Source organism: Carex rostrata, chromosome 9, assembly GCF_964058835.1.
Source record: "Carex rostrata chromosome 9, lpCarRost1.2, whole genome shotgun sequence".
Lineage (NCBI taxonomy): Eukaryota > Viridiplantae > Streptophyta > Magnoliopsida > Poales > Cyperaceae > Carex > Carex rostrata.
The window spans coordinates 281,936-300,413 of NC_135926.1; the positions used below are offsets into that span (position 1 = coordinate 281,936).

At 35.3% G+C, this 18,478-nt stretch overlaps 2 protein-coding genes across 6 annotated transcripts; one reads left to right on the plus strand and one right to left on the minus strand.

Annotated features, from left to right (window-relative positions):
• Positions 1-160: 160 nt before the first annotated feature.
• Positions 161-14,229, minus strand: LOC144559637 (rho GTPase-activating protein 6-like). Of its 5 annotated transcripts, XM_078308723.1 has the most exons (26): positions 13,886-14,224; positions 13,263-13,318; positions 12,863-12,997; positions 12,525-12,561; positions 12,296-12,372; positions 11,482-11,552; positions 11,081-11,159; positions 10,835-10,982; positions 9,972-10,088; positions 9,722-9,799; positions 9,536-9,591; positions 8,416-8,485; positions 8,225-8,309; positions 7,437-7,698; positions 6,677-6,961; positions 5,970-6,035; positions 5,715-5,885; positions 5,127-5,176; positions 4,883-4,949; positions 4,468-4,551; positions 4,112-4,225; positions 3,558-3,721; positions 3,117-3,159; positions 2,143-2,289; positions 1,114-1,398; positions 161-659 (listed from the first exon to the last, which is right to left on the minus strand). In XM_078308723.1, exons 3-26 carry the CDS (start codon positions 12,995-12,997, stop codon positions 516-518), a joined length of 2,835 nt encoding a protein of 944 aa, XP_078164849.1. In that variant the 5' UTR covers positions 13,263-13,318; positions 13,886-14,224; the 3' UTR covers positions 161-515. The 5 variants fall into 5 exon arrangements, 4 of the variants coding, with proteins under 4 accessions (XP_078164849.1, XP_078164846.1, XP_078164848.1 ...); XM_078308720.1 differs by having other exon boundaries at positions 5,715-6,035; XM_078308722.1 differs by having other exon boundaries at positions 5,715-6,035; positions 9,972-10,085; positions 13,886-14,223.
• A 1,348-nt stretch (positions 14,230-15,577) lies between these two features.
• On the plus strand, positions 15,578-18,000 carry LOC144560008 (Cytochrome c oxidase biogenesis protein Cmc1-like protein). The gene is made up of 3 exons (XM_078309169.1): positions 15,578-15,730; positions 16,684-16,831; positions 17,738-18,000. Exons 1-3 carry the CDS (start codon positions 15,676-15,678, stop codon positions 17,814-17,816), a joined length of 282 nt encoding a protein of 93 aa, XP_078165295.1. The 5' UTR covers positions 15,578-15,675; the 3' UTR covers positions 17,817-18,000.
• Positions 18,001-18,478: the final 478 nt, after the last annotated feature.

Below are 18,478 nucleotides of genomic sequence, written 5' to 3' on the forward strand. Positions count from 1 at the left end.
TAACTCGAACAACTCTTGTATGTGGGTTTCAGTTTTTACTTGAGAATTATCTCTTATCAGTTATTCTGAAGAATAAAAATGTTAAGCCCTGTGGGAACTATTTTGAAACAATATGAGGCTCACCTATTAACTAGTATGGACTGATTACAGCAATAATCTCACAAAGTTGATTGCATGCATACTATTGTGAACTAACAGAAGAAATATTTATTTTTCTTTGGCAAAGATATAATACATGTATGTACTCTATAAGAGTCTGACAAAGAATCTTAAGTTTGTATGTGTAAGATCCTTTAGTCAATGCCTAAATCAATATGCATCCATCAATAACTTCCATATACAAACTCATACAAGCCAAAAAAAAAAATTCAATCACTCATCTTAGTTTAATGCAACGTGGCTAGACATAGATAATCTATCATTTTTGCCAATCTTCCCCATATCTCACGGCATTAAGCAATCTATTTAAGGTCAGCATTAAGCAATCTTCAAATTCAGTTAAAGATTTCTACAATTCATAGTAAATTTGCAGGGAGAGGAGGCAGTGCCGCAGATTCGGGACCACTGTTTTCACCTGCTCGTTGGGCCAGCCGCTCCTTAAGAAATTGGAGCCTCTTTGTCAGCTTTGCCTTAGCAGCTGGTGAAAGAGACCCTGCATCCTATAATTAAAAAAAAAATAACAAATGAAAATGATTCATTAGAAGACCAGCCAGACTACCTTGGTCTTAATCATCTTCACAAGGGACATTTGAGGGCACATTATTAAATCATTTTTATGAAATAAGACATGGCTCAGGTTAAGTGCATGTTGGCTAAAGCTGAGTCTTAACTGGGCTTGATTTAGACTTATTCGCACTTTTAAGGATAGGGTCGTCGATACTTTTTCAGTGGTTGAGGTGCAAGAAGTATTGTATGAAATAGGTAAGTCTGATGAGTCTGGCTTCTCGACAGCACTTTCTCTGCAGTGCCATATATAGACTATCAATTCCTTGTAGACCACACTACCTTTTGAAAATAGGAGGTTGCCAAAACTGTATATAACTTATAGTTCAGTTGTTCCACATGTCACCCCACTAAGATTCCAAATCCAAGCATAACGAGTTAATGACTTACGGTTGAGCTAGACGAAGAGCTCTTCTTTGAAGAGGTAGCTCCCACAAATCCATCTAATGAATCCTCTGGGTGCTTCTGGGACCAACTTTTCGGCATCGAGTCCAATGCAAAAGGGGTCTCCCTCTTCAAATTTTCACCTTGGGAATAGCTTCTTAGAGAATATGGCTTCTGAGCAGTTGCTTGCTTCTCAGGAGGCGTACTGAGCATGGCACTGGGATCTTCACCACAGGAACTATTGATACTGCTCTGACCTCCTTTGGTACTTTTTGGTGGAAGATGCCTCTTCTGAGGATAAATTTTTTCATTAGTAGCAGTTTAACGTATACTACTATAGAAGTTTGAAAAAATATCACTGAAAAACATGAAATGTACGTACTCCTACAGACTATAAGTAATATCAACTACATCCCTTCTAAACGAGAAAATAATAGCCTTTACAACTCTCACATCCTCATTTACTCGAAAAATATACCCAAACAAACCAATCTTTACTATCAATATTCATAAAGTAAAAGAAAAAGGGGTAATAAAGTAGGAGAACAACGGCATATCAGGTATTCTCATTTCAAGAAGGACATATGAGATATTTATCATTTTACAAGGGTATACATGACTTTTGACACTCTGTAGGGTCAAACACAAGTCAGTTTCTTTTAGTGAAAATCAGAAATGGTGAGAAAATAAGTGATAAATTTAAAAATGTGTTTAGAATGGTGTCAAATACAGTTGAATTTCAGAAGTTGGTACAGGTTACCGTCACAATTGATTACTAGTAGGGACTGCAATCTAGAGGTAGATTTCAGGAATGGAAAAGGTACTGGAGTTAGCTCTTGACAGGCTTGCTAATCAGTATCCTTGCACTTAATGTTCTTATCATTTCTTTTGTTTATAAAAAAAATGATTTCATTAAACATATATTGAGAGAAGTGCTCAAGTTGACTTATGTTGCTCATATACTTAATTATCTAATTTCACTGGTACTTGAAGCAGCTCTAACACAGGAAGGGAATAGAAAGTGCTATTGCAGACCTCATGCTCTGAGGAAACCTTCTTAAATTTTGATGCAGGTCCATTCTTCACTTGCTCTTCAGTAACAGAACTGTTATTGTTTTGGTTGGTCAATTCTGTTCCCTGTATCTCTGGAGAATAAGGAGGACCATGTTTATCTAGAAAATCCTGGTTCAAAAAAATAAGCAATAATTACAATGGCTATGCATATTGTATGGATAACATAGTGATGATATCAACCATTAGGATATCCTTTAAGCCTTATTAGATGGAGGTACATAAATTATTCTGTAAAACATGGTTTTACAAACATTGCTTTTATGATAATTAATAATAAATATTTTAATGGTTAATTGAGGTGTGCTCCTGATTACCCAGGAAAAAAAAGTGCCCAGGGCTTGCCACCAGTAGGCAGTGGTGTCCTACCCCCCACCCCCCACAACCCTACCAACTAGTAGTCGAACATAGTGGTAATTGAAGTGTCTACCCAAGATAAATTAAGTGTTGACCTGTTATGTTAAGTGTCAGCCAGTCCTGGCCATACCAATTAAACACCATAGTCAACCCTAGCCATATAAAATGTTAATTTGGATGAAGCGTGAATGTCATTATATTTAGCATGCAACAAGCTACATAAGTGCTTAATGTCATCACTAAATTTGTCAATCCTGAATGAACAAAGTACTAATCAATAGATTCACTTTTCTTTCTTTTTTTTCAGTAGAAGGCTCAGGCTATTTTTTTTTTGTGGCATAAACCCCAGCAGAAGCTGTGTTCTGCTAACCTATAGATTTCAACTGTCAACCTTAATGTAACTCGCAACTACATTATATGAATGAACTTAACAGAAAAGAATGCCTGAAGAGATAGGTCTTGGGCCTCTATGATGAGCAAGCATTGGGTATATTTCCTTGGGTGGGCCAAATCAGTTCCCTAGTTTGCTTAAGGGAGGCATAAACAGTTACATAATTATGAAATAAAGTTTAATATCATACCGCAAATATTTTATCCCTGCCATCCTCCAGTGTTGGGCAGTTCCTGTTTTGAAAAGAAAAATGATCCAAAAATGATTTTAATTAAATTCCATATATTTTCAAATCCACACTACTGGAGTATAATGCTGAGTATACATAGAAGCAGCTTGTGTACTATTTACCTTCACCTGACTTTGCTAAATAAGTTGGCACAAATTGGTTTTGTGGTGGATGGGGTTCCCTTTGTAATACACTAAATACTAAATAATAACAGGTTAACTAGAAGTTGATGCATTTAGTATGAAAACTTAAAATTGAGAACAAATTGGTTCATGTGTGAACCAAACCTATCGGGTCAGCCTTCACCTGGTTGGGACAGGTAAGATCAACAATCGCCAGCTCTATATGTGAGACACTTGCCTTAAAGATTTTAACAAACACACTTTGAAGCTGAGATCTTACTTGAGATCAGTACTTTTGCTGAGTTTATTATTGCAAAAATCACGCAAGGAAGCATAGTTTTTTTCGAGCTTGCGATTGTATTCACCACGCAGATCCAAAACCTTCTGCTTCAAGGTTGATATCTCCTGCTCTTCCACTGCAACTGCCTCCAGATCTGCCCATAACTTTTACCCAAAATAAAATAAAATTAAAACCAGACTGGTACCTTTTGGCTACACGAGTCAAATTACAATTTTAGACCAAATTTCTGGCTGAGGGGGGGCAGTACTGTATCAGCGCTGTTCGAGCACTTTAAGCATCAGTAGAGCTCAGAATAAAGCACTCAAACAAAAGGACCAGAAAAAAAAAATATGATATTAAATTGGGATGAGACAAACATGGAGCCAGAAATCCAAAAAAATACCATGCCATATTGGTATGTGCTCACCGAAACTTCAATTTTTCATTGCACATTTTTGTTGACATATGAGTATATCCCACCAAAAACAAAATGAAACATACTATTTATAAAGCTATAAAAAAGGATAAAAGAAAGAGGAAAAAGAAAATAGAACCTTGCTGTCAACTTCGGTAGGACTAGAAGAAGATTGTCCATCTTGTGAGAGCCCAGCCTCCAAAAAGGTTCTCAGTTGCTTCTCCTGCTTCAACTGCTCTCGCAGCTTTTCAACCTGTTCTGTTTCAAAGATGTCAAGTATTTGCAAGTTTGGGCCAGTGTAGTAAAACCTTATTGATATGGCGCACCAAAAACCCCAAGGTTTCTATTATGAGGAAGGGAACAAGACTACCAATCAACAGGTATATTGTTAACTAACAAGATTGAAGGGAAATATTCCCTTATGTAATGTCCATTTGCAGCAAGACTGGAACTATTGGAATATTATGTAAGTACTAGACAGGAGGAAGCACTTACATCTTTCTCCAGTTGTAACCGTTGCTCCTGTAGACCATCCCTCCGTCTCTCTAAGCTAGCTAGCAAAGCTGCATTTTCTTTCTTCTAAAAGAAAAATATATATATATATATATATATTTGAAGTATATGAATGGTTCATAATAATGTCTCATGTTAAACCAGCAAATATAAATTGGAAATACCATCATAGAGCATAAGACTATCCTAACACTTAAGTCATAAACAAAGAATGTAGGAGGTACTATAGCTTTTTCCAATGATGGAAGAGGGGTGAAGAATATACTTCGTGTTTTGTAAAGCATATAAATGACATTTCTTTTATTTTGCATTAGAAAAGTTCTCATTTGCAGGGGCGTAACAACACAAATAACATCCATTAAAATAAAGCCGGCACCTAGTTCTACTCCATACTTACCTCCTTAACGAGTTTAGTCTGGAGTTGCATCTTAGTGCTCTCAAGTTTCTGAACCATGGCCTGGTCTCTGAGAAAGAGAGAGAAAGGGGGTACAAAAGTGAAGCTATAACATTACAAATTCTCTTATTTGAAAAAAACATTTTTATCCATTAAAGAACAAGGAAAACAACACCCAATATGCATCTGGTCTTCATCAAAATTAAGTTAATAAAACATTTAGCAAAAACCACAGCTGATCACTTACTCATCATCACTATTTGTCTCCGTTGATTCCATTGAAAGATTCTTCCTTGCCTGAAAGAAGAGAAAGGAATCAGTAATCTAATGAATAAGTCCCTAACAGCATGTAACTATTTGGTATCGATCAGGATTAGTATGGCATAGGCAGATTACATTCGAAATATTGGGTTCAATGTCCCTTATTTTTTTCAGCAATCATTTATGTACATGTTGTATTTTAGGTGTTAGGCACACATTTAATAAAGAAAATTCATATCTGAACCCCATAAAAAAGAATTGTTGTATTATTGACTCCCATGATTAAAATTATAGTTTTGATGTTATCAATTATATTAATGTCAACATTCATATGATACTTGACCCTATTTAAAAAAAAATGACACCGTCCCTGGATGTAGGGGCCATCTTCTTACCTCTGAAACACAACCAGGTTGGATTCGAACTATTTCATTTTTCCATGTTTTATTAGAAGCAAATTTCATTGTCTTGTTTAAACACTCATTTGATAAAAATATAACCTGTGGTGACTGACTGTGCTAAGATTTCTTATATTAAGAAATATTATAGTGTAAAACAAGCATAGTATACATACAGAAGTACGACCCCACATGGAGGCACGGTTCACACTAGGTGTCATCTCACTGGTTCTGTCAGAGAGTTTGATGGCTCTGGAGAGTGGTACATGAGAAGCTGAAGCTGTTGACTGTGGAATTTGACTATCATCTCGTTCTTCCACTGGAGCTGGATGTTTCTTGATCCGGCCCTGTGAAATATCTTTCTTTGCAATGGTACCCTCAGGTAGAACTGACGTGGAGGTAGAGGAAGAAGAGGGATTCAGAACACTCACCACTTTTTTTTCCATGGTATCGACCTTTGGATGCTGTATGACCCGTGAACTGCTATTTTCAATATCCTGCATTAGATGACTAAAATTTAGAGCTGTGCATCTATAGGAGATCAACACAAGTAATACATGCAAGGTTTCATAATTAAATGATAAATATAGGTTAAATCATGGATTATAAACCGGTTAGTAAGTAATATGTATTGTTACAGTAGCAGTATCAGCATGATAATGATCATAAAAAACCAGGGATACCCAAAAAAATTGTTGCATGATAGCATACTTGGGGAACTTATAACCAGGAATGTCCAAAATTTACTGGATGAGTGGTACATTGGACAAGTTTAGTATTTTAATTTAAGGTTACATTGTTTTGAGGTTTTCCTTGGGCAATCAAAATGATTCGAGCAGGCTTACATCACTGATTGATACTAATGACAGCAATTTTGAATGGTCCATAACAGGACCCTTACAGTGTAAGTTTTTTTATTATACTGTGTCATGTGTTCTTTCCTTAATGTTTATGCCTCAATGGAACTGTCAAATAGTCTTAATCAAGTAATTGAAGTATTGAACAATTTGAGAGGGAAAAGGAAGGAAAAGAAAAGGAGCTGTGACCTACCAAAACAGTATCAAAAGTCAAGATTGTCACCCCAGCAGATCCTTTTTCCTCAGAAAAAATATAGAAAAAGAATGGAAAGAAAAATTACTCTGTCATGAGACAAGTTGCTCTCAGCCTCACTGTTGCTCCCACTCTTGTGGGCTTCGTACAGTTTCGCTGTCTGATCACCTACACGCACTTTATGTTCATGATGATCATTGTGGTCATAGCCACCATCATCATGCTCTGTGTTCTCATCCTCATCCTCATCCTCGTCCTCATCATAACCGTCAAGGGAATCTCTCCGCTTGTCTGAGATTTCGTTATCTGTCGATTCTTCATGGTACTCATCACCCTCAGATTCTGTATAAACCTCTGATGAATACCCATCTTCCTACAAACAAAAAATTAATCTCCTACGCTTATAAAAAATATACAAACTTAAACGAAACAGTTATACTTATGAAACTATATATATGGATGAAATCCTTTTCTTTTACTCCTAGCTTGAAATCTTTAAGTATTGAGCTTCTGTTATTTATATATGAGATTTAATGAATCGAAACTAAAAGCAACGTCAGTTGTCACAGGCAGAATGGTGCTTTTGATGAAAGAAGGAATGGAAGGTACAATGGTATATCAAAAAATTAAACTAGTTCTAATGCCATATTGGGAAAAGAAAAAGAAAAAAGGAACATTAGTGATTCTTAGCAGTAGGAACACCAACTTCAATGTAAGCAAGTGATGTCATGTGCAAGTATCACATGTTTTGTTTTACACAAATTACCCGCAATGTTGCAAATGTAGAAAGTAGTTGGGTGATAAAGTAAGAAAATGAAAAAGAGAAGTGAGAAGGTGGAGGGACTAACATCAAAAATGTGATCAAATTCCTCAAGGAAGATGATAACAATATTTTGGGCACTGTTGGCTGCAGCGGCTGCCTGAAGGAGCTGGAAGGAATCCCCCGGTCCACCTGAGGAGCTATTGAAATCGCCATCAACACGGCCACCCACCAGAGGCCCTCCTACCAGTGGCCGTAGCAGCAGAGGCGCCATGCATGCTGCCAGGGCTTGCAGTGACATCCTGTTCTCTGCCTTGTGTGCCGCCACCTCCAGCATCATCCTCAATATCCTGTACAACAAATTTAGCAAAGAAGTACATAATATACAAAGGCATCAAGTTCATAAATGTCTTCATGGGATTTTGAGTATGGCCAGTCAGGCAGCTTACAGGAATTGTCTGGAAACAAAATCAGTACATGGTATAGAGCGGGTAAAATAACAAAAACAAGGCAAGAGACAGTTGTTATGATTCACAGATATAGAATACATTAATAAAATGGCTTGTGGTATTGGAAATGTTGGTCCAGAAATTAACCAAACAGTGCTAGTATAATACAGAAGCAGTCAGGATATCCTTTAGTTATCTTTGCACATCTAATCGTAGAACCATCGATTGAGCAAGCAAGAGCGGAAGTTTGCATCAATTAAGTCATTGAACCATTGATTGAGCAAGCAAGAGGGGAAGTTTGCAACAATTAAGCATTTCAATAGAAGAGAGGGGAAAAGGCATCAAGTAAATTCCTGTAATTTTGTACCCAAATAAAAGGACTGCCTCTTTTATTTTATCTTATTCTTTGGGGGAGTGGGAAAGATACCTTTGCAATAAATGGCGGTTTGGCTCTGGAAAGGTTTCATATATAGTGTCCCTGATTGCGTCTATTCTGTCATTAACTTTTGCTCCTGTAATACAATTTACACTGAAAATTTTAAAATGGCACAATTACATTAAAGTGGAGAATCTATCAATGAGAACAAAGGAAACAAAAGTTTAAAGGCAAATTCTTACTGTAAGCATCAACTAATGCAGTACAACACTCGGCTGGAACAGGATATTCTGGCATCTCTCTAAGCACGAGCTAGAAAAAAGAAATAAAAATAAAGATAGGAAAATCTACAATATTATAGATAGACGCGGCATTTTGCTCTTTCTAATCATTTAAGTCGTTCTCTCCTTTTACCAATAAAAAATGTCCAAATTGACAAGAACATACCAGAATGCCCATAATGAGTTGTTTTCTGTTTAATGTCACACCTTTTCTCTTGTTTACTTGTTCATGCTCGGTCAATTAGTTTCATATTCCACAAACATTGTAAGGAAATGGGTTTTATCATACAGATTTTTAAAGCCAAGAAACTCATTTTTAGGGTTCTTTATCAGAGGCAGAGCAATACCTATATCAGTAGGGTCAAGGGGTGTGTGTGTGTGTGTACTTGGGCTGTGCTTCATGAAGTAAAGACCATGTTTTACTTCACGTCCCTATCTCCGTTTATAAAGTCCAAGACGTCGATCCGAACCGTTCAACATGATCTTTATTTTTAAATGTGCTTGGAGACCAAATTTTACATTTTTAAACTTTTACTATTTTTTAAGATAGGTAGAAAATCACTGCTTTTTGATGGTCCAGAATCTCACAAATCAATGGATTACTTAACTATCTAGTGAAATAGTAAAAATATTCTAAAAATGTAAAATTTGGTCTCCAAGCACATTTAAATTTGGAAATCATTTTGAACGGTTTGGACTTTGAAAACGGAGATATGGACGTGAAGTAAAACATGGCTTTTACATCATGAAGTACATTAGCCCAACACACACACACACCCTTGCTGGGTTTTGAAAATTTAGTACCAGGAATCCCAAGACCAGCAATTACAGAGCAACGGGCAAGTAATGGAATTTTAGGCAGGCTAGGTTTTACTTCAGTTGAATTTCCTAAATTTTGTAGTGGTGTGACTACATATCATTTTGCTTTGATCTTATGTTATTATTGTTCTTAACCTAGTGAGAACACTGTGGACAAAGATTCTATCTCTGCGACAGTTTATGGCATAATACTGGTCAGGTCAATCCAAGGAGACATAGCAGTTGATATTACAACATTCCATTTAAGCTTAAATAAACAAACCTTGATGCAATCACCAATTACATGGGCATCCTCATCTGGTGAAAATTCGTCTTTCCCTGAAATTAAATATAACCTTATTTAGTAAGAGACCATGGAATTGGAAAATCTACAAAACAAAAATATATAGAAAAAAAAAAAGTAAAGAACATAGTTTCGAAAAAAATAAATAAATAAAGTCCTGTGCACCTTGCTCATAGTCCTGCACTCTCCGCTTGACCTCTTCTACATCAGCTGATTGCCTTAAGATTCCTTCAACCTTAATTCCTAAAATTAAGAACACATAAACAGATTAATAAGGTAATTTAGTCAAGATCAGCCTTTGGTGATATAAGAAAAAAATTAATTTGTGGTTGGCACTCTCCCATATAGGGAACACAACAGTAGAGTATGATTTAAGGTAGGATAAGTGCTCAGGCATTAATAGATAATGCATTACCATAATCTTCGATGAAGCAAAGGGCTTTCTCTAAAAAGGATGGATTGCCCTCTGGGTCTTCAAGTGCAAACATAACAGGGGCCTGAACCAGTGATTTCTCAGGTGCCTTCTCCTCTGCTTAATAATAAGCACAATAATTTTGTTACATCACAAAAAAAATTGCAATAGAAATGGTTCTATTTTGTCAGCTTAACCACAAAAGGACAATGTTAGACAGGTTTTCTAGGTGTAGCTATCTGTTCTCATCCTTGCAGAGTTCTTATCTAATATCAAGTTACCATTAACAAGAAAAAGAAGCTTAACAAAACGGAAACAAATTATTCACTGACGCATTCAAGATACTAACCAGTAAAACCAAACATGTCATCTGTTGATAGTTACTTGGTTTACAGACTCTGGAATGAAATTAAAAATAAATTCTTTGACCATACCACACAAAGTTCGATAGCATTTGCAAATATCTGTGTGAGTTTTATTATGATACAAGATACTAGTAAGTTCCTTTCTCTATTAGCTTAAGCTTCTATAGCAGTTAATCAAGTAGCCACCAATGCAAGAAGTACCAGGTTCATATCCACAAGGCTCCCTACTTTCATTAATTTTATTCAATTAATATATTACTATACTTGAGGGGTGTATGTAGATGCCACAAAATGCAGCAACAAGGTGCGTAGCGTTGAAGAAACTATTAGGAGGTTTGAGAAAATGAGAGCAAAATTGTTGCCAGTGATGCTCTTTTATATTAGCTTAAGCTTTAAAAACAGTTGTGGTCACTGAATATAAATTCATGTGTTACGTACGGTTTGTGAAATTCCTAGAGCACACAAACAAGAAAATTAACCACATATTAGGTGGTAACATACTCTGTTCTGGAGGAAGCTCCACTGGTTGATTGGCAGAATCATTCCTGAATATTCCATTCTGTCCCAGAGTGTGGGACGTACTAGGGGCATGCACCAAGGCATTCTCCAATGCATTTTTCCATTCATTAAGGTCCTCTAAGGTATCAGCCTGTGGAAGCCAAACGGTAAAAATACACAAGAAGAATTTATCATGTATTTCAAAGAAAACAAAAAAAAAGTTATGAAGTTTTCATCTTAGAGTGGTACTTTGAGGGTAAAAGTGCGACCATCACGACCATCAGGAAAAAGAACAGTCAACAATTTCTTGTCTGCTTTCACAACCACACTGAAACAGAAGCACAAACAACCTATGTTAGCTTAAACTTAACAAAGATAATTGTTGGGTTGTGTTAAAAGAACCGATATCAATTTAGAAATTTACAATTATGATCTCCTACATTTCACTAGTACTTTGGCCAGAGTACTAATCTTAAAGAGACTTACTAGAGCCATGAATAACTTGTAATCTTACAAACACTAAAACAATGAAACAATAATTGCAAAGTGAGGAGGGTCAACTGTTAAGGGCTCTGTGCTGACCATTCTAGCGCAAACTAAGTCTTGTCACCCACATAAGCTAAACAGTGTTTTGAGCTTCATATGCTAACCTTCCTGAGCTATTCAGGTCAATACCACCTAGAGTAGCATTAGGTTCACTTCCTCTTATTGGGGGGGCATTCTGGGAAAAACAACATCAAAATCATAAAAAAGCAATGAATATAATAAATAGGGATCATGATGGTGATGACAACAGCCACGCTATAAGAACTAAAACAGCAAGAACTGTACTATAAAAGATAAAAACAAGCAACGAAGAAAAGAGAAAAATGTAAAATGCACAAAGTATAACTACCATGGGACCAATATGTTAAGTTCATTGCAGGGGCTTCAAGACAAAAAGGATCATTTGCAAAAGTGATGGTGTTAGTCAATTATAATGACAAAAAGGGTTCAACTGGGCTCTTTCTTGAAAGTTGAAGGACCAATTTGGTCTTTTATGGGGAAATTCAAAGACCAATACCAGGATTTTTACAAACAGTAGATGTTCGTCATATTTGCAAGTGATGATATAATCGATAATTTATTAACTGTGGCTTCTGCTGAATTAGCATGTAACTTATAAGGGCAATATTCATCATACTAATGATACCCAAGTTCCTCACGGTTGCAACTTACGTCCAACAATTCTACAGAATAGTGTGATGAAAAGGTATATATATCACCAAAAAATGGCAATTTTACACCTAATTCTAGCTTGAGAACAAACTGAACACAAAGCTATTAGCAATCTAAGAGTAATGCATTATTTGCAAATGACAAATAATATAGGTGTTGTTTGCAAAGTAGCTATGTAAGTATTGAGTGTAATTTTCAAAGATACTAACTGAAATGTAAACTAAAGGGGAGACAGGTAGTTCTTACTGGGTCATGTCTGAAGAAGATTAATGAGGTTCGAGTGAGAACAAACCAGCGCCTTTTCCATGAAGGCCAGGCTAGTCCTGGAATATTAACGAGGTAATATTGAAATTTAATTTTCTATGAAAATATTGTTCATTTCTAATTGTTTATTTAATATAATTCTGTTGATTTTGTCTCAATTCCTATTATTTTATAATTAGCACGAAAATATATTAAAAAAAAAGACGGTTACCTTTTGATGAGACCAATAGATGCCCACTTTTTATAATCTGTAATCAAGCATGGTTTATATAAAACCTAATTAGCTCAAAAAGTTTAAGTTATGTTTATATTTAATACTTATGCAATGCTACACATCACTCAGTTTCAAAATAATTTTGCAGGAAGTATGACCTTCTTTGGCTTAAAGAATATGACCCTTTAAATCAGGTTTCGGTGGACTCGGTGAATCCTTGATTGAGCACAACCCAAAGCTAATATTACATTTCACTTGTGCAACTAAAGCCCTAAGTTATGCAATTAGGACTGATTTGCTCAGCACAAGCTGTTAAGAAGAAAAATTAAATCGACCTGGCAATTTGGGCAGTCAGGGGATTGCTTATCGGAGTTGTCAGAAGCTCTATTGATCCATACATTTGGGTCTCCTTCCCCACACCGGCATGTCTTATTTTGAGTTCCATTTTCTCCATTCTGACTAGAGGCCATCTGTACCAGAAGAAGAGGATTAGAAAACAAGAACGAAGGTCTTTGTTCTATTTCATCCCAAAAAAATAAATCACCAAAAATGAAACTAAGATTTGTGGACTTAAAGGCAAAGTATTATTTGTGTTCTATTTCATCTTCTTGTGGACTAAGATTATGGCCAGGTAAAGTGCTGCATTTATATACTGGTATGATGGTACCTATGTAATACCTATTAGCAGCTCTCTAATGCAGGTACATGTTGGCAATTTGTAACAAGCATAAGTACCTGATGTAAGCCACCTTATTCGAGTATTGGTATGTAGAAGCTACAATTTCATTATTCTACAAGAGAAGAATTACAGCTGGTTAGAGAGATAATTCATACTTTAAAGGGCTGCTTTTTATTGTACTCAGAATACATTCATTAGTGAAATCCCCAGGAAACACAATGAGAAATCAATCAAAGAAGGCACTATATAAAAGTTTGCAACTATAACTGTATGATTTGTAGTCCCTCCAGAATGTAAGATCAAACTATTGCTTTATTTTGAACCTAATAAAGGAACCTTAGTTTTATAAAAAAAAAAATTAAGATAGTACAAGTCATCCGACTAATAAAAACAAAAAATCGCTAATAAAAAATAAATAAAGCATTATCCAAATTGCAGCTGAAATCAAATTGGCACTAGCAATTATTTCGTTTTACATGACATTACGACATAAATTATGTCATAAATACTAGCTCCAGAGCTAACTTTCTTTGATAAAGATATTTCAACAAATCAGGTACTTGTTGAAATGTCATGAAAATTAATAGAGTTGAATCAAATAGCCCTTTACAATATCATCTCAAAATCAAATACACGCTCTAAATAATAAAAATTAAAAAAATGCAAAAGAAATAGCTACCTGGATCAAAATGCGGAGGTATTACAAAGGCATTGTTCAATCTATTGTTCCCTTCCTCTTTCTCCTTTTCTCTTTGGGATATCTTTTGCTGTTGTTGATGGAGCTATTTTTTTTATCGTTCGTGCGTTCGTGCTCTCACGCCTCTCTTTCTCTCTCCGTTATTCTCTCTCCCCCGCGTGTATTTAGCAAATAGTACACGTACCAAAACTACGCGCGCCAAATTAGTGCTACGACCTCCGAAATATCGGACCCACTATCCGAGAGACGGTTCTGCGCTGTTTGTTTTCATGAATTGATGACGTGGCATCATCTTGGCGATCCAGTAGGTGTCGAGCTCTGACGTGAATTCAGCAAATGAAAAGAAATTTATTTTTTCATTAAGATTGACGGGATTTACAGAAATTGGACTTTCATATCGCGTCTTCAAAGGACCGACTTTTTAAATCACAAATTTTTTTTAGAAGAGGTTGGTCCTTGTAAATTACAATTTTGTGACTTCCATACAAAAAATATTGTCTTTTGAAACATCATAATTTCAAATTGTGGCCATTGGCCCTAGTTATTCCTTTTTAACTGAAAAATTACGGATCGAGATTTCAAATTTCAATCTTTGTGAATTTCGGTTAATATTTTTTAAATTATTTAATTTAAACTTTTTTATTTAAACTCTTAAGGTAGACCGGTTTGAACGGTTTAGATTTATTATTTGAAACATATTTGATGGATTTTGTAGTCACTGTCATCACAACTGAAATAACACCGATGTCATAGTAGCGAGATTCTTTTGATAAATCCAATAATTTTTCATAATTAGCATTACATGTCTAATAAAACATCTCCATGAAATATTGAAATTAAATTTCAGGTCCATTTCCAAAAAAAATATTCTCTGTGACTTTTAATCTTGATGATTTAATCACTTAAAATTGAAAATTAATCAAAAACATCTAATATTCATTCAATTTGAGTAAAAAATGATATATCCTTTTGAAATTCTTTGGATAACCATTTATGCAAGTTTAAGATATTGTTTGAAGCATGACGGTCAATTTTGATAATTTAATCATTTAAAATATTTCTACTCTAAAACTAATCAAATGGACTTTTAATGGCCTGTTATGAGATTTTATTTTTTTTAATTTGCATGTTGACATTTCTCAACATTTTCGGGAAAAAAAAACAATTACAAACTAGATTTTCTCTCTCCGAAAATACCGGACTCCGGGGACCATCCCCGCCTTCAAGGAATGCGTATTCTCTACATTAACTCAAATAAAGAATCTTTTGAGTTAATGAATCTCAACTGTCTGATTTTAAATAGAGTTGATTCGGTCCCTGCTTATGATATAGGAGGCTCTTTAATATTAGTGCAAATTTAGTCTGCACGAACCTTAAAACAAATCGGATGGTTAAGGTTGATTTAACTGAAAAGATTTCCTTTTGAGTTAATGCAGAGGATACGAATGAGCAATCAATTTAAGGCTATTTAAGCCCATTGACTTCTTCTTACACATTTCATATGCTCCATTTCAGGCTCAGCCCAACTATAGAACTTGTATTGAAACGAAATTACTTGGAGCCCAATTATCGCAACCACTTCGTCAGACAAGTAGCCCAACAAATTGTTCGCTGATATTTTTCTAACAAGTAACAAGCCCCCGGCAACTCCTAAGATAAACCCTAATGTTTTCAATCTCAGCCCAATTACTACCAAGATCTCAACTCTCCGACCGACGACCGTGTTCTCTCTCAGTCTCACCGGTAGGCTTCTAATCAGCGGTTGCCGTCCGATGGGATACTTGGAAGAGGCCAGACAGAATCATGTCAAGAAGAAAGTCGAAGAAGGTGATTTCTCGCCTCTGTTTCAAATGCGGTGTATATTGTATACTGTTGTTTTGGTCAACTACATTGAATTGTAAGATGAGCTACTTCCAATATTCTTTTATTACACATCACCTATGCCGGATGGTGTATGTTACAATTAAGCATCTTTGGTTTGTTCTTGTCAAAATTTAGTTTCTCATTAATGTCTTAGTACTCTACACCAGAAAGGTATGCTGTATTTTCCTTCTGTTCTGACCTTTTTTTTTTTTTTTTTCTATTTATGCTCGCTTGAAATTTATGGTGTAAGAACCCTTACATGCTTTAAGAGGGTCCAGTTCCACTGTCAATAAGAGTATGCTGCTTTAGATTTATGAGGCAAATCATGAAATGGGTGTTGTATTTCATTTTGTTCTTGCATATGAAAGGTTTAAATGCAAATGTGATGTTAGGAAAATGCAAACTTCAAGGGGTACATTGAAAAATGCAAACACAGAATTCGGAATTTAGCCCTACAATACGCTTATAAACTTAGTATTGCAATTGTGCATATTATAGTGTCAGTTATTACTTCTGGTTGATATTTATTCCTTGCAGTTTCAATTTTTTAATTTTTTGTAAATTCTCCATATAATGCTTCTGATATCAAATAGATCCCTCCAAGCTTGCAAAATGAAATGGTTAAGTTGTCAATTAGCTTTCGAAGTTAAGTTCAGCATTAACTTGACTATTGGGAAAACAAGTACAATTTTCTCCTACCTTCTTTGAAGTATATCACTCCACATGGTTTCCTTATCTGCTCCTTTTCTTTTCTATGAACAACAATTCAATTTTGCATTGGTTGACTTGAAAAAAAAGACTAAAGGATATTAGATTAAGTTTTTTGGAGTTAAAATGATAATATTAAGTGAGGGTATAATTCTAATTTTTAAACAGCATGTATGTGCGAAATTGACGAGCCTATGTTCTTCCTGTAGCTTTGCGTAGCAAGATGAAAGCAAAGGCGTTGAAAGAGTGTGACGTCCTCTGTGAGAAGTATGCACAATGTGCATATGGGAGAACGATTTCAGTCATATGGCGGTGTCGTAAGGAGGCAAATGACTTGAATGAATGCCTTCACCAGTAGTATGTCTTTTCTTTCTTCCTCCCTTTTTTTTTTTTTTTTTTTTTTTTTTTGTGTGTGTTGGTTATGGGAACTTGAAGAGTTTGTTCTGCAAAATTCCAAATCTGTGGTGTTTTGTTACAGAAAGCTGATAATCTCCTTTTTGTCCATAGCTGTGTTACCCTCACTGTGCAGAGAAAACAGTGGGCGTTTTCACGCATTTTCTCTCTTAATCATTTCCTCTGTTGTTTGGTGACATCATTTGTCACCAAACAAGAAATATTCTCTGTACCACAAGTTATACTATAAAGCACAAATTTAATAAAGCATTCGAGAAGCTCCTAACATTTTCTTCTCGTAATGTTTATGAAAAATGACGCAAAGTACCCCTCTTTTTTTAAAGCACATTCTGTATCATTTACAAGTAGAGAAACAATCAACTTTCAAGTTCATTATCATCTGAAGAAGGTACATATATGTTTCTCAAGGCTAAAAGATACTAGTCTTACCTAGGCTTGTGCATTAAGACCTCAATTTTGACAAAATACAGAAGTAAAACTTTTAAGAACTGTATGGTTGTCAAATGGATATTGTATCTCATGCATCAGAGGGGTATCTAACTACGATTTCACTTGTACCAGATAAATCATGTTCAGATGCTGTAGCTGCCGCTGGCTGCTACAAAACTCTGTCTTTTTTTTCAACATTTCATTATACCAAACTTATTATTGTGTATTGCTTTTATGAACCAGTTTTTACGGTCCCCTGCCATATATTTACTTCTTGTTTATTTCTTTTCTTTTTTAATTTGTTGTGTTTAAAAAACCAATACAAGTAAAGAATTTAAGGTGATACAAAAACTAAGTAGTAAAACAAGTTCTGGTTCTATGGAGAAGTTACTGAAATGAGAATAACATTTATTTTTTCAGCACAAATGACAGTGTTTTGGAAGAGATGAAGAAGAGCTACTTGCTTGAGCAAGAAAGCAAGGAGAAGACCAAATCGTAAAAATTAACATAGATTTCATTTTGCCACTTGATACTTGTTATTGTAAACTTGTGCTTAGATAATCATGAAAGTTTTGAAACCATCTTTTCAGTTTAATAAATGTGCCCGTGTTATATTGAAAATCTGTTGTATATCATCACTGCTAAGAGGGAATTAATTTATCTTCATACTTTTTTTCCTTTTGAACATTGGCCTCTATTTGATCAATCATACGGTTCAACCACCTGTTTGCAAAGGATGGGTTTTCTCTGTAATTAGTATACAGATGACAAAAGCATATAAAATCACAATTATTTGGCCAATTTGCATTGCATCTGTTTACTCTCGTACTCTCATGCTCGGTCAAGATTAAGACTTATACTTGGCATCATGGCAATGTATCACATCAATCCATCCATCATGCATGAAAACGAACGTACCACACTAAGCTTTAACAAGTCAAGACAGAGACAAAAATATTCATGGGTACAGTGCTTATTATGTATAGAAAAGGAGAATTAAGAATAAAGTATGTCATTTTTCTTTCAAAAAGCCAATGAAAAGTAAAGAACTTCAAGCTTATCTTTATTCTTTCAATATGCTATTGTTCCTTCCTTGCATCTCAAGATTTGGCCCCTTGTTTGCATTTTTTTTTCCTCCATAAAATTTCCCCCCTTTTGAAC